The sequence below is a fragment of the Esox lucius genome, chromosome 23 (assembly GCF_011004845.1).
Source record: "Esox lucius isolate fEsoLuc1 chromosome 23, fEsoLuc1.pri, whole genome shotgun sequence".
In the NCBI taxonomy this organism is placed as follows: Eukaryota; Metazoa; Chordata; class Actinopteri; order Esociformes; family Esocidae; genus Esox; species Esox lucius.
Window position 1 is genome coordinate 5,027,719 of NC_047591.1, and position 13,591 is coordinate 5,041,309.

At 44.4% G+C, this 13,591-nt stretch overlaps 1 protein-coding gene across 3 annotated transcripts in view; it reads left to right on the plus strand.

Moving 5' to 3' along the window:
- The window catches only part of dgki (diacylglycerol kinase, iota), a 58,023-nt gene extending 44,432 nt beyond the window's left edge, over window positions 1-13,591 (plus strand). For 2 of the 3 annotated variants that reach the window (XM_010896495.5, XM_010896496.5), the window contains exons 15-33: window positions 622-700; window positions 799-854; window positions 3,041-3,103; window positions 3,619-3,692; window positions 3,915-4,026; window positions 4,135-4,221; window positions 4,619-4,731; window positions 8,318-8,380; window positions 8,917-9,017; window positions 9,107-9,186; window positions 9,280-9,324; window positions 9,421-9,490; window positions 9,888-10,041; window positions 10,214-10,239; window positions 11,546-11,583; window positions 11,698-11,818; window positions 12,026-12,062; window positions 12,206-12,305; window positions 12,685-13,591. In XM_010896495.5, coding sequence (XP_010894797.1) covers window positions 622-700; window positions 799-854; window positions 3,041-3,103; window positions 3,619-3,692; window positions 3,915-4,026; window positions 4,135-4,221; window positions 4,619-4,731; window positions 8,318-8,380; window positions 8,917-9,017; window positions 9,107-9,186; window positions 9,280-9,324; window positions 9,421-9,490; window positions 9,888-10,041; window positions 10,214-10,239; window positions 11,546-11,583; window positions 11,698-11,818; window positions 12,026-12,062; window positions 12,206-12,305; window positions 12,685-12,801 — 1,536 coding nt within the window. In that variant the 3' untranslated portion in view covers window positions 12,802-13,591. The remainder of the gene's footprint in view (window positions 1-621; window positions 701-798; window positions 855-3,040; window positions 3,104-3,618; window positions 3,693-3,914; window positions 4,027-4,134; window positions 4,222-4,618; window positions 4,732-8,317; window positions 8,381-8,916; window positions 9,018-9,106; window positions 9,187-9,279; window positions 9,325-9,420; window positions 9,491-9,887; window positions 10,042-10,213; window positions 10,240-11,545; window positions 11,584-11,697; window positions 11,819-12,025; window positions 12,063-12,205; window positions 12,306-12,684) is intronic. The other variant, XM_010896497.5, reaches the window with a different exon arrangement.

Sequence of the window (13,591 nt, forward strand, 5' to 3'; positions counted from 1 at the left end):
ACTCTTTGGCTGTATCCAACATGTCACTGCAGCTGAATAGTGGTTGAGTGGTTGAGGATTGGGTCCTTTTGTAATTGTGCTAAAGTCTGCTCCTCTACTTGATTACCTACTGTACAGAGGATGCACAAAGTAGCCTTGCAGTGGCTGGTACAGAACTGTTCAAAAACCCCACCCTCTTTGAATCAGCATTTTCTTTGAGGGAGTAAAGGATGCCTACATTTTAAAAAGAAAAATCCCTATCAATATAAGCAACGTTGTACAGCTTGCTGCATTTTTTATCACTTCACCCACTTTGTTTGATGCTCAACCAGTGAGAACACTGTTTGCTTAATGCTGCTCAAGTAGAAGGGGGGTGTCTCTTTTTTTTTTTTTACAAGAAAATGTGTTTCCACCTCCCTCCCCTCGCCTACGCTCCTCAAATACCTTCAACCTTTTTCAAAAGGAGGCCAGGGGAGGGCAGAGACTGGAAGAGAGTCCAAGTAAAACCAATAACGATTTCCCCCAGGGTCTAAGAGATGGGGCAGAAATTGAAAGCAGAGTTTAGACTAATGTATTGATTTTGTTACTCGTTTGTGTGTTTCTTTTCTCCCTCTCTCTCCGCATCTCTCTGGATGTCCCCAGCTCCCACTGAATGTTTTTAACAACTACTTCAGCCTGGGCTTCGATGCCCATGTCACTCTGGAGTTCCACGAATCCAGAGGTGAGTAGAGATGTCTCGACAGACTAGAAGCAATATTCATTTAGCTGTCTGACTACTTACACACACTGGAACAGTTGAATATCCTGTTCTCCCGGCAGAGGCCAACCCTGAGAAATTCAACAGCCGCTTCCGCAACAAGATGTTCTATGCAGGGGTGAGTACCCGACTGACTGCAAACTGCCTCACTACAGAGGTGAAGAATCAGAGAGGATGTGGTGTTAGAGAGGAGATGGGGATAGAAAGAGAGAGATGTACAGAGATGATTTTAGATAGAGAGATACAGCGAGAGAGAGATGCTGAGTTAAAGATACAATGCATAATGAGTTATTTGGAGATTATGACTGAGTTACTGAATTAAAGAGACACTGAGTTAAATACTGAGTTATAAACACTGACCTCTCCTTTGAAGAACATATAAAATATGTCTCAAGAGTTGCTTATTTTCATCTTCAAAACATTGCAAAAATTAGAAACTTTCTATCAAAAACTGATGCAGAAAAATGAATCCATGCTTTCGTTACTTCTAGACTAGATTACTGCAGTGCTCTTCTCTCTGGTTATCCAGACAAATTAATAAATAAACTTCAATTAGTGCTGCACATGGCTGCTAGAATCCTAACTAGAACAAAAAAATGTGAACACATTACTCCTGTCCTAGTGTCCTTACACTGGCTGCCTGTTAGGGTTAGGGCTGATTTTAAGGTTTTATTGTTAACCTATAAATCAATACATGGACTTGCTCCTACTTACCTTGCTGAAATGATCCAGCCATACATACCTACACGTAACCTACGATCACAAGATGCAGGCCTTTTAATTGTACCTAGAATCTCTAAACAGACAGCCGGAGGCAGGGCCTTTTCTCATAGAGCTCCACTACTGTGGAATGATCTGCCAATTAAGGTTAGAAATGCAAACTCAGTGCAAACTTTCAAGTGTCTCCTAAAGACTCATCTCTACAGCAAGGTTTATAATTAGGTGTAGCCTGGCCCGGGGGCGTGAAGGTGACCAGTAGGCTTGATACTGTCCACCCTTGCTGTCTTGCCAGGTGGGCTCTTGTCGCCACTGGGATGCCCTCCCTCCAATGCCTTTCGGGGGCGGAGTCAATGGCTTGTTGTTGTCTCTCTGTTACGCACTTGTACAATTGGGCTGTACGCTGCTGGCAATACTCGGCCCTCATTCAGGGGGGTTGCGGTTGGTGGGTGTCCCATTGGTTGATGCCTGGCAATGAGGGGTGGATTGATTTCCTGCCTGTTGGGACCTGTCCGGGGCCTCCCCCGGGTAGGGCCACAGTGTCGCCAGACCCCCCCGTCTCAGTTCCAAGGTGTTACGCTGCTATACTATTGTGCTGGGGGATATGAGGAATGCACTTTCTAACTTTTCTCAGTCTCCTCCAGTTTTAAACTTTAGGAGGACATGAGGTCCTGGTCCACACCTGCGGAGTACCTGGTTTGGGGGGCCCGTTGCTGTCCCTGTCCTTGTCCACCTGGTCATACTTTTGACATAGTCTAAAATCAAATAGACTCTGGATTTAGCCCAGAGAAATGTATTAATTATTCCAATTGGACTCTTAATATCTCACCCGGCACAGCCAGAAGAGGACTGGTCACCCCTCTGAGCCTGGGTCCTCTCTAGGTTTCTTCCTAAAATTCGGCCTTCTTGGGGAGTTTTTCCTAGCCACTGAAATTCAACACAACTGTTGTTTGCTCCTTGGGGTTTAAGGCCGGGTGTCTCTGTAAAGCAGTTTGTGACAACTGCTGTTGTAAAAAGGGCTTTATAAATAAATTTGATTGATTGGATTGATTGATTGATTGAGTAAGCAAGCTACTGAGTTAGTAACTGAGTTAGAGAGACACTGAATTAGATACTGAGTTAGATATTTAGTTGAAGAGTTAATATGAGAGATACTGAGTTAGATACTATGAGAGATACTGAGTTAGTTACTATGAGAGATACTGAGGTAGTTACTTTGAGAGATACTGAGTTAGTTACTATGAGAGATACTGAGTTCGATACTATGAGAGATACTGAGTTAGTTACTATGAGATATACTGAGTTAGTTACTATGAGATATACTGAGTTAGTTACTTTGAGAGATACTGAGTTAGTTACTTTGAGAGATACTGAGTTAGTCACTATGTGAGATACTGAGTTAGTTACTATAAGAGATGCTGAGTTAGTTACTTTGAGGGATACTGAGTTAGTTACTATGTGAGATACTGAGTTAGTTACTATAAGAGATGCTGAGTTAGTTACTTTGAGGGATATTGAGTTAGTTACTATGAGAAATACTGAGTTAGTTACTTTGAGACATACTGCGTTGTGTCTGCCTCCCTTTAGGCTGCCTTTACTGACTTCCTCCAGAGGAGCTCCAGGGATCTGTCGAAACATGTCAGAGTGGTGGTGAGTGTCAGTCACACACACACACACAGACGCACACAGACACACACAGACACACACAGACACAGACAGACACAGACAGACAAAGACAGACACAGACAGACACAGACAGATACACAGACACGCACACAGAGACACAGAGACACAGACACGGACACACAGACACACAGACACACAGACACACAGACACGGACAGACAGACACACAGACACACACACACACACAGACACACAGACACACAGACACACAGACACGCACACAGACACAGACAGACAGACTCACACACAGACGCACACACAGAAACACGGACACACACAGACAGACAGACACAGACACACACAGACACAGACATAGATACACAGACACACAGCCACAGTCACAGGCAGACAGTTGGGGTTAGAGGGTTCTGCCAGGCTAATAATGGATCTGCAACCAGACAGGTTTCTGGCTCCATAAGTGGACTCCCACTCCATCATATACTGTGGTCCATTAATCCACTCCCTCCCTCTCTCTGCCAGTGTGACGGGACAGATCTCACTCCTAAAATCCAGGAGCAGAAGTTCCAGTGCATTGTCTTCTTAAACATTCCCAGGTAGGTTTTAACACCCTGATCTGACGGGATCCATAGATCTGTTGTCTGTCCGTAAGCTGACATTATTTTCTAACTTTTTGATGTACAGTACCAGTCAAAAGGTTGGACGCATGTACCATTGAAGTGAATGTGTCCAAACCTTTGACTGTTATAGTGAGTGTCTGTGGATTATATGTTTTAAAGTGTGTGTGTGTGTGTGTGTGTGTGTGTGTGTGTGTGTAGGTATTGCGCGGGCACCATGCCGTGGGGGAACACAGGAGACCACCGGGATTTTGAGCCTCAGCGCCATGACGACGGCTGTATCGAGGTCATCGGCTTCACAATGTCCTCCCTTGTGAGTGTGTTATTTTCTATGTGTATTCTGGTTTGTGTGTTGTTTTTATGTAGGGGGGGTGTGTTGTCATTACAAAAAAAGGTATAATTACTCTTTCCGGGCCCCTAGGCAGCACTACAGGTAGGAGGCCATGGTGAGCGACTCCACCAATGTAGAGAGGTGACTCTCACTACCTTTAAGACCGTCCCTGTACAGGTGAGATAAATACATCAAAGTAAATACAACGTAATGTCACCCTGTTTGACGCTCAAAAAGAAAAGGTCTCCTAGAGCAGTGGTTCCCAACTCTGGTCCTCAAGTACCCCCAACAGCACACATTTTTGTTGTAGCCCTGGACAAGCACACCCAGTTCAACTCAATGAGAGCCTGATAATTAGTTGACAAGCTGAATCAGTTGTGCTTGGATGGGGCTACAATGAAAATGTGTACTCTTGGGGGTACTTGAGGACCGTAGTTGGGAACCACTGTCCTAGAGGATCCTTTAGGTGTTCTCCAAACTGAAACTGTCTGGGAACCCCTCCAAGTTCTTCCCACACAGTTTGACTGTGTTTGTGATGGGATTGTGTTTGTCTTGCTGTGCTGTGTGTGTCTAGGTGGACGGAGAGCCGTGTCGTTTGGCTCCCTCAACCCTGCGCATCTCCCTTCGCAACCAGGCCAACATGTTGCAGAAGACCAAGAGACGCACCTCGGTACCCCTGCTGAACGAGTGAGTCACACACATGCACACACACACAAACACAGACACAAAATAGCACTAGGGAGCAAGACCTGAATGTCCCCACTGATTCAGTGAGTCACACACCCTGCCATTCGAAGGCGAATTTGGTTAAAGAAAATTGGTTGCAATGACCAGGTAGGTTATCTGGTTAGTGTGGGATTTAGTGTCCTGACATAAGAACCAGCTGGTTGAACATGTCATGGACTATAAACAATTGCTGTCTGTCTACACAGGAAGTTGTCCTGGTTGTACACACTAACACAATATTTTATATATTCTGATCAGATGGTTGTGGGGTCTGGATTTAGATTTTGCCTTCAACAGCAGTTGTAACAGCAGTGGCCAAACGTATTGGCAGTCTTGCACTTGATTCAAATGACTCACCATTTCTTTAAAAAAATAAACTTGTTGAAATAAAAAAAAAAAATTGTATTTCTCTGCTTGGCAGTTGAGCAAAATCAACAAATCGGAATAATTTACTAAATCTAAGCTTATTCCACAAATAAATTCTAAAAAGTTTGAAACAATATTATCGTTTAATCGCCTGCAATTTGAAAATCACTCATTCAGCCAGTATGAATACAGAAAATGAGTCATTCTCCTGTTTAGTGTCACTGTGTTTACCATATGGAGAAAAGAAAGAAAACTGAAGAATTGGAGGTCAGACACAAGATTATAGTCAAGCAAATCTCAAATCCACATTCCTGTTTCTTACATACTAAGTGTGATTTAATAAGTTTAAGACCCACGCCACTATATCTGACCTCACTGGATGTGGCCACAAGGGAAAACCCAGTGGAAGATCGCTGCGAAGGATTGTTTGTGGAGTGGGGAAAGAACCTCATTCAGCTGCCACACAGACTCAAGCAGACCAAATCCCACCATCTGTCACCAACTGATTGACAGAATTGTGTGGTTGAAGATGCAGAATGATCCCACCTCAACTTTCCCTCTCCCTCGTCCGTGTCAGGCCGACATCCCAGAGGGAACCACCTGGTCTGGTGCTGCAAAATGGGACTTTTTTTGGTAAAGCTATGTTTACCGAAGGAAAAAAAACAGCCTTCAAAGAAAAGAACACCTTTTCAACAATCTAACATGGAAGAGGGTGCATGATGTTTTGGGGTTGCTATGCTTCTTCTGGCAATGGGTGTCCAGAACTTGATGCATTGCATCTTGAAATACCAAGTGTTAGAAAGTGAGTCTCCATCAAAGTCCATGGGTCTTCTAGGAGGACCACTGCTCAAAACACAATTTGAACACCACCCAGGAATGGTTCTATAAGAACTGGACTGTTCTGAAGTGGCCTGCAATGATTCCAGATCTAAATCCCACTGAAAACCTATGGAGAGATCTGAAAACTGCAGTTGGGAGGCACCCTTAAAATCTTTGAGAACTTGAGAAGTTTGCACAAGGAAAATGGACCAAAAGGCAGGAAGTTAGTACAAAATAGTTATGTATTATTAGCAGTAAAATAAAGAATTTCAGAAATGTATTTTTAAATATCTTTATAGAGAAAATTGTGTTACAGTATTTGATGACATTCCAATAATGCCAATACTTGTCTGTCTTTAAGTATGCAGCTTCTAATAAAACATTTAATAAAGTATGCAGCTTCTAATAAAAAATAATAATATTTGAAACCAAACTTCTGAACGGTAGTGTACATTTCAGCATAGTGAAGATGTAGTAGAGGTGAATGAGGGAACAGATGCCACAACTGCCTCATGGGGAGGTGTGTATTGGCCACAGCACCACTCCCCAAAGACCAGCCCCTGTCACAAGTCTAATAGATTGACCGGGAGCCAATTTGCTGGTGTTAATATCATGCTATGTAACATTCAGTTAGGAAGAAACCAAAAAAGTTGTCGGACTACCCAATGGCTTGCAGTGCAATATCTCTCAGAAACCCACAGCTACTGTCTGCTGTAGACTACCTACATACACAGAGAGACACACATTGTTTAATTCCCTTTCGGTCAGTCACTCAATATGGGTGAATTTGTCACTTGTGCGGGATTGGGATAGACAGTTTTTTGTATTTAGATGAACTGCGGGGGAGTCTTCTCTGTCATAGAGTGCAACGCGGGGGAGTCTTCTCTGTCATAGAGTGCAACGCGGGGGAGTCTTCTCTGTCATAGAGTGCAACGCGGGGAGTCTTCTCTGTCATAGAGTGCAACGCGGGGGAGTCTTCTCTGTCATAGAGTGCAACGCGGGGGAGTCTTCTCTGTCATAGAGTGCAACGCGGGGGAGTCTTCTCTGTCATAGAGTGCAACGCGGGGGAGTCTTCTCTATTATAGAGTGCAACGCAAGCAGGATTTTAACCCTGGTCTCCCAGTGATTAATCTAAATGCGAGGCAGTGACTTTACAGAGAGAAAGGAAAAGACAACGGGCCCTCAGCGAACAAGTGTATGTAGTGAACATCCAAAATAGAATGTGAGATAATAACTATAACTGTTCCCTGAAGGAGGGAACAAGGTATGACATCTCGTTGGCCTTGCACCTTGCGTGCTTGATGAGGAGGGACGGGATGTAATTTATAGCACCCAGAAGGCAGGGAGCTTTCGTGAGCTTATCCCTTCACTTGACTGCCTTTAAGGAGTGATTGTACTGCATAGAAATGTTCAGTGAATCAGGTTGACAACCAGTGATATAGTGGTAAAAAGAAGGTTGGTAAACTATTTACCCTCCTCCTGGTGATTGTGTTACCCTCCTAAGACCTGAGCTTTGTTGCAGGAAGCCTAAAATGTCCACATATGTGGACACCAGGTCTCAGGATGTTAAGAAGAATAATCATCTTTAGAAACCAAAACGTAAAATTTTGACATCAATTGGTTGTCTTTCATGAAGGTTTATTAATTTCTAAAGGTTTTTTAAAAGTTATTTAACGTCTCTGTTTCCAGCTTTTGAATTAGCTAATTGCACTGGTTCTGGGTCAGAGATTTTTACTAGCCACTCTGTCTGGGGCTGAGGCTTGGGTGAGCACACAGGCGGGTGGCGTTTGCTGTTGGATAGAGCGGTGAATGAAGGCACCATTATTGTGCGTTTCCCCGCTGACAACCCAGTGTGTCGTACTGATTGACCAACCGAAAGGAAACTGATGTTCCTTAACATCATTCCTGGCTTTGTCTCATATATTCCATTCACAATTTCCGCCAACCATCTTTTAGCCTTAATGCAACTTGAAACCAGATCTTCGTAACGACACTGATGCTGTGTGTGTGTGTGTGTGTGTCTGTTTGTGTTTGTGTCAAGCTGCCACTGTTTGAACTGTATGCACTGAAGCATTTACTAAAAACTGTGTATTTTTTTGTCGCGTCGGTGTATTGCAATGCTACTCTAGTTTTGTCATCTCACTGTGGGGCTTACTGCATACTGTATTTCTTTGTCCCTTTTTGTTTATCTCATCTTTTCTTTCTTCTCTCTCTTACTGTGATGTCTACTCTCTCTAATTCTTGATACTTACCTGATTACCCCCTGGGCCTCTGGTTCCCTCTCACCTGTCCTGTTGTGTGTGTGTGTGTGTGTGTCTGTGTGTGTGTGCGTGCATGTGTGCGCGCACGTGCGTGGCTGCAGTATTCAGAAAGTGTGTGCAGCAGACCTGCGCCGCCTTTCTGCTCCCCCTGACTCCTTCTCGGTGTAAGTACCTTAACCCCAGGTGTGTGTGCGCACGTTTGTGTGAGAGCGTGTGCGCCTGCTTTTGAGAGTGAAAAAAATCTATGCGAAAGCAAGGAAAATGGTTGTGAGCTGGACTGAGAGAGAAAAAGAGAAGATTGTGCAAGGGATATGTTTTTGTTTGTGTGTGTGTGTGTGTGTGTTTGTGTTGCGTACTGCATGAACTTATGTTTAATGTGTACTGCCGATGGTTGCTGTTGTGTGCCACGCCCCTCTCTAACCTATTAGTGTGTTGTCTCCTTGTGTCCGTCTCTGAGTTCCGCCCTGTTCTGACCTGTCCTGTGCTCTGAGCTGTTGTGGTCACTGTATATGCAACCCAGTGCACTTTATTCCAGCATTGCCAGATCGCAATCAATCGCAGTAAAAAAATACACACGACCAATTTGTTTCCGTGGCTGAGCTGAAAACATTTCTAGAATAAAATAGTAACCTTTTTATATAAAAGCTAATTTTGGTGGTGATGTTGAAACGTGAGTATGTCTGTGTGCCCCCACCCCCAGCACTCACGCTGTCCCGGATCGCCTGCGCCTCCGAGTGAACCGAATCGGTTTACAGGACTACGACAGACTGCAGTTTGACAAGGAACGTCTCCGAGACATCTGTGAGTGTGTCTTTGACGGGGCGTCCGTGTGCGTGTGCTCTGCAGCCAGCGTGAGGCTTTAATGAAAGATGTGTCTCTGGGTGTTGCAGCTATCGCCGTGGGCATTGTGGTGGTCAGAGGAGACTGTGACCTGGAGACCTGTAGACTCTACATTGACAGACTGCAGGAGGTTAGACCCCCCCCCCCCACACACACACACTCTTTCATAGAATATGGCTATGAATTGCAATTTTCTGAATTGCCCTTTCCTTTCTCTAACCAGGATCTACGTCAAGCTCCCTCTGCTGGCCACCGAGTGCATTACCAGGTACCCACTGATGGTTCAATCATTCAACCTGTGACTTGTCGCTTGCTAGTTATCGACAGGTTCATGCTGAGTTCACTGATTCTTCTCACTCTTTAGGATGAGTGCAGAGGTTTGCCCAGACCAGGCTCCGCCCACAGGCTCTCCACTACATGGAGCTTCCTGGACTGTGAGTGACGTCACTTACTGATATTACTCCGGTCAAAACCTGGACAAAAGCATTGATTTAAATATGCCAGAGATTTAGCATATGGATGCATGTATCTGTTGCTTTTCCACCGCGTGAAGTGTGATTCTAATGTATCTACCTCTAGCTAATGTTTGTTAACAAAGTTTAATATTCTGTCTGTTAAATGTTTTCTTATTTCTGTGCACATCTAATATATGGCATGATAATACAAGTCATTTAGCTGACAATTCTATCCAAAGCCAATAAGAGTCAGACATGCATTCATGTTACAAACTAAAGGCCCTGAGAACTGAGCCCACTATGTCGGCATTGAAAGCGCTGTGGTCTTGCCAAACGTGAGCTCTCTAAACAAGATGTTCTTTGTTTCCATCTGCAGCTACGTCCGCAGACAGGTTCTACCGTATAGACAAGGCCCAGGAGCACCTGCACTATGTGACAGAGATCTGCCAGGACGAGGTCTTCATCCTGGACCACGAGGGACCAGCGGGGGCAACTGACATGCCCGACCTGGTGGTGGAGCCCAGCTCTGGGTAAGAAATATAAATAGAAAGAGAGAGAGAGAGAGAGTGAGAGCGCAACAAGGAAAGATGGAGAATGAGAAAGATATAGAGAAATATACATACTCTTTGTGCAAACACACGCATACACATTCCCAATTCATGTTACGATTCAAAGTCAGTTATTTCTCTGTCTCTGGTACAGGAGTCCTCTTACACCTGAGGAACAAGGTAGGAAATACTACTGTTGTTGACAGAAAAGCATTTCTCAACACATCGCGCTTATCGTGTGTACAATCAGTTGGCAGGATTCCTGTGAACTCCTGGAACTGTACAAACAGTTGGCAGGATTCCTGTGAACTCCTGGAACTGTACAAACAGTTGGCAGGATTCCTGTGAACTCCTGGAACTGTACAAAAGGTTGGCAGGATTCCTGTGAACTCCTGGAACTGTACAAACAGTTGGCTGGATTCCTGTGAACTCCTGGAACTGTACAAACAGTTGGCTGGATTCCTGTGAACTCCTGGAACTGTACAAACAGTTGGCAGGATTCATGTGAACTCCTGGAACTGTACAAACAGTTGGCAGGATTCCTGTGAACTCATGGAACTGTACAAACAGTTGGCTGGATTCCTGTGAACTCCTGGAACTGTACAAACAGTTTTCAGGATTCCTGTGAACTCCTGGAACTGTACAAACAGTTGGCAGGATTCCTGTGAACTCCTGGAACTGTACAAACAGTTGTCAGGATTCCTGTGAACTCCTGGAACTGTACAAACATTGGCTGGATTCCTGAGAACTCCTGGAACTGTACAGACAGTTGGCAGGATTCCTGTGAATTCCTGGAACTGTACAGACAGTTGGCAGGATTCCTGTGAACTCTTGGAACTGTACAGACAGTTGGCAGGATTCCTGTGAACTATTGGAACTGTACAAACAGTTGGCAGGATTCCTGTGAACTCCTGGAACTGTACAGACAGTTGGCAGGATTCCTGTGAACTCTTGGAACTGTACAGACAGTTGGCAGGATTCCTGTGAACTCATGGAACTGTACAAACAGTTTTCAGGATTCCTGTGAACTCCTGGAACTGTACAAACAGTTGTCAAGATTCCTGTGAACTCCTGGAACTGTAAAAACATTGGCTGGATTCCTGTGAACTCCTGGAACTGTACAAACAGTTGGCAGGATTCATGTGAACTCCTGGAACTGTACAAACAGTTGGCAGGATTCCTATGAACTCCTGGAACTGTACAAACAGTTGTCAGAATTCCTGTGAACTCCTGGAACTGTACAGACAGTTGGCAGGATTCCTGTGAATTCCTGGAACTGTACAAACAGTTGGCAGGATTCCTGTGAACTCTTGGAACTGTACAGACAGTTGACAGGATTCCTGTGAACTCCTGGAACTGTACAAACAGTTGGCAGGATTCCTGTGAACTCCTGGAACTGTACAGACAGTTGGCAGGATTCCTGTGAACTCCTGGAACTGTACCAGTGTCTAACTCTTGTTGGTGTGTGTGTGTGTGTGTTCTTTAGCCCTGTTGACTGCCGCCTTCTCTGGGGACATGACTACGGTTAGATATCTCCTTTTTGGCATTCCTCCCGATTATCGTACTAGAAGTAGCTCAAATTATCTGCTGTAATTCCCAATGGCACTACTGAGGTTAATCAATGTCTTTGTCTCTCAGTTATCGGGCAGCTTCTTCCGTGGGACCAGCCTGCTGGTGAGGGATTCCAGGGGTTGTAGTGCTTTACACCTGGCCTCCCAGCACGGACACATCGAAGTGGTCCGCTTCATACTGGAGCATGGTGTGTGTGTTTGTGGGTGTATGTGGATGTGGGTGTATGTGTGTGTGTTTGTGTGTATGTGTGTGTGTTTGTGGGTGTGTGTGTTTGTGGGTGTGTGTGTGCGCACTCTTATGCAAAACCATGCGCGTGTGTTACTTCTAATTGCTCTGGTCATCTTCGCTTTTTTTCAAACCTCAGATTACATCAAATTTATTTCCTTTCTTTTAGGGTCAAAGGTGCTCCTGGATTTGACGGACAGAGAAACGTGAGTCTACCCCATGTTTTTCACCTCGTTCTGAAGACTGGAGGAACATATACCCTAAATGGCTGTACCCTATGTAGAGTGGTAGCCTGGTGTTATTACGACCCAGAAAGTGTGTAGCTGATGTGAAGTGTGTGTGTTTTCAGAGGAGACACTGCCTTGCACAAAGCGGCCTCAGAGAAGCACCATGCTGTGTGTCACCTTCTGATAGACTCCGGAGCTTCCCTCATCAAGACCAACTTCCAGGTAAGAAACATACATACATTTACTTACCTATCTAAATCCAGACATCAAAGTTGATTGCCCTGAAAAAAAAGTTGTACTATTTCTTATCCTAACCTCAACCTAACCTTACCCTCAATAACCTAATATTTATGCCTAAACTTAACCTAGACCTATTAACTTACCCTGACTCTAAAACTAAATAGTAAGCCTAACCCTCATTCTAACCCTGACCCCAACTGTAACTTTTGCCCTAAAATGAACACATCAAAAATATTTTTGCATAATAGGAAACATTTCAACATTAGACAACGTTTTCGGATTTAACCATGATTGCCGGACCCTTTTTTCCCCACGTTATAGATTTAAGTCTGAATTCTATACGTATGTGTGTGCTACACAGGGTAAGACACCAGTGGAGAAAGCATCTGATGCAGGGGACTCAGAGCTGGCCTCCTACCTGACCAGCAAACAGCACCCTGCCACAGCCTCACACGAAGACCTGGAGACCGCCGTGTGAGAGGAACTGAGCCAGAAAGAGGCAAAAGAGACTGCACACAACATGGGGGAACAGACAGAAGATAAGAGATGGAAAGCTCTCAGTCACGTCCGTCAGTAGACTGTGAGACGTATATCAGACAGGAAGCAACAGCAGCCTGATGTGCTTTAGACTCCACGATTAGCATTATCCTGACCTATTCTGCACAGGAGAATGTTTCATCAAAAACTATTTATTGTTGGTTTTATTTATTTCGTAATTTATTGATTGATTGTAAATGTATTCAGGATCATCTGGTGTTGACTGAAATAATAACCAAGGTCCAGCCTGGGTTGGTTTTTAGTATGTTAGGGGTCAGAGGTTAAGGAATTTGACTATTTTACTTCTTGATATTTAGTGGTTCCTCACCCAAATTGTAGTTCATGGGTCAAAAGATGAGGTCTGTTATAACTGTGTTAAGGAAAACTAACTATGGATGGCAGTTTCTCTTGCCCTAATGGCTCATAGATGGTTCCTCACCTCAATTTGTAAAATAGTTCCATTCTCCTTAAAGTTTCACAGAGACGCTCCGACCCCATTTCAGGCCTTACATACGTACTGTTCCAACCAAGGTTGAAGGACAGATTTTAAACCTAGTTTAAATATATGTATTTTCCCAGAAGGCCTTGTGAATCATTCAGACGTGTGCCAAAGACACACAACACTGTGAGGCAGGGACACCGCCCAGCTCTCCATATACCACCACACGTCTAGACACCCAGTTCGCTGCACCCTGCAAAGGCATTTCTGGAGGCCTGTGTCAAAATGACAG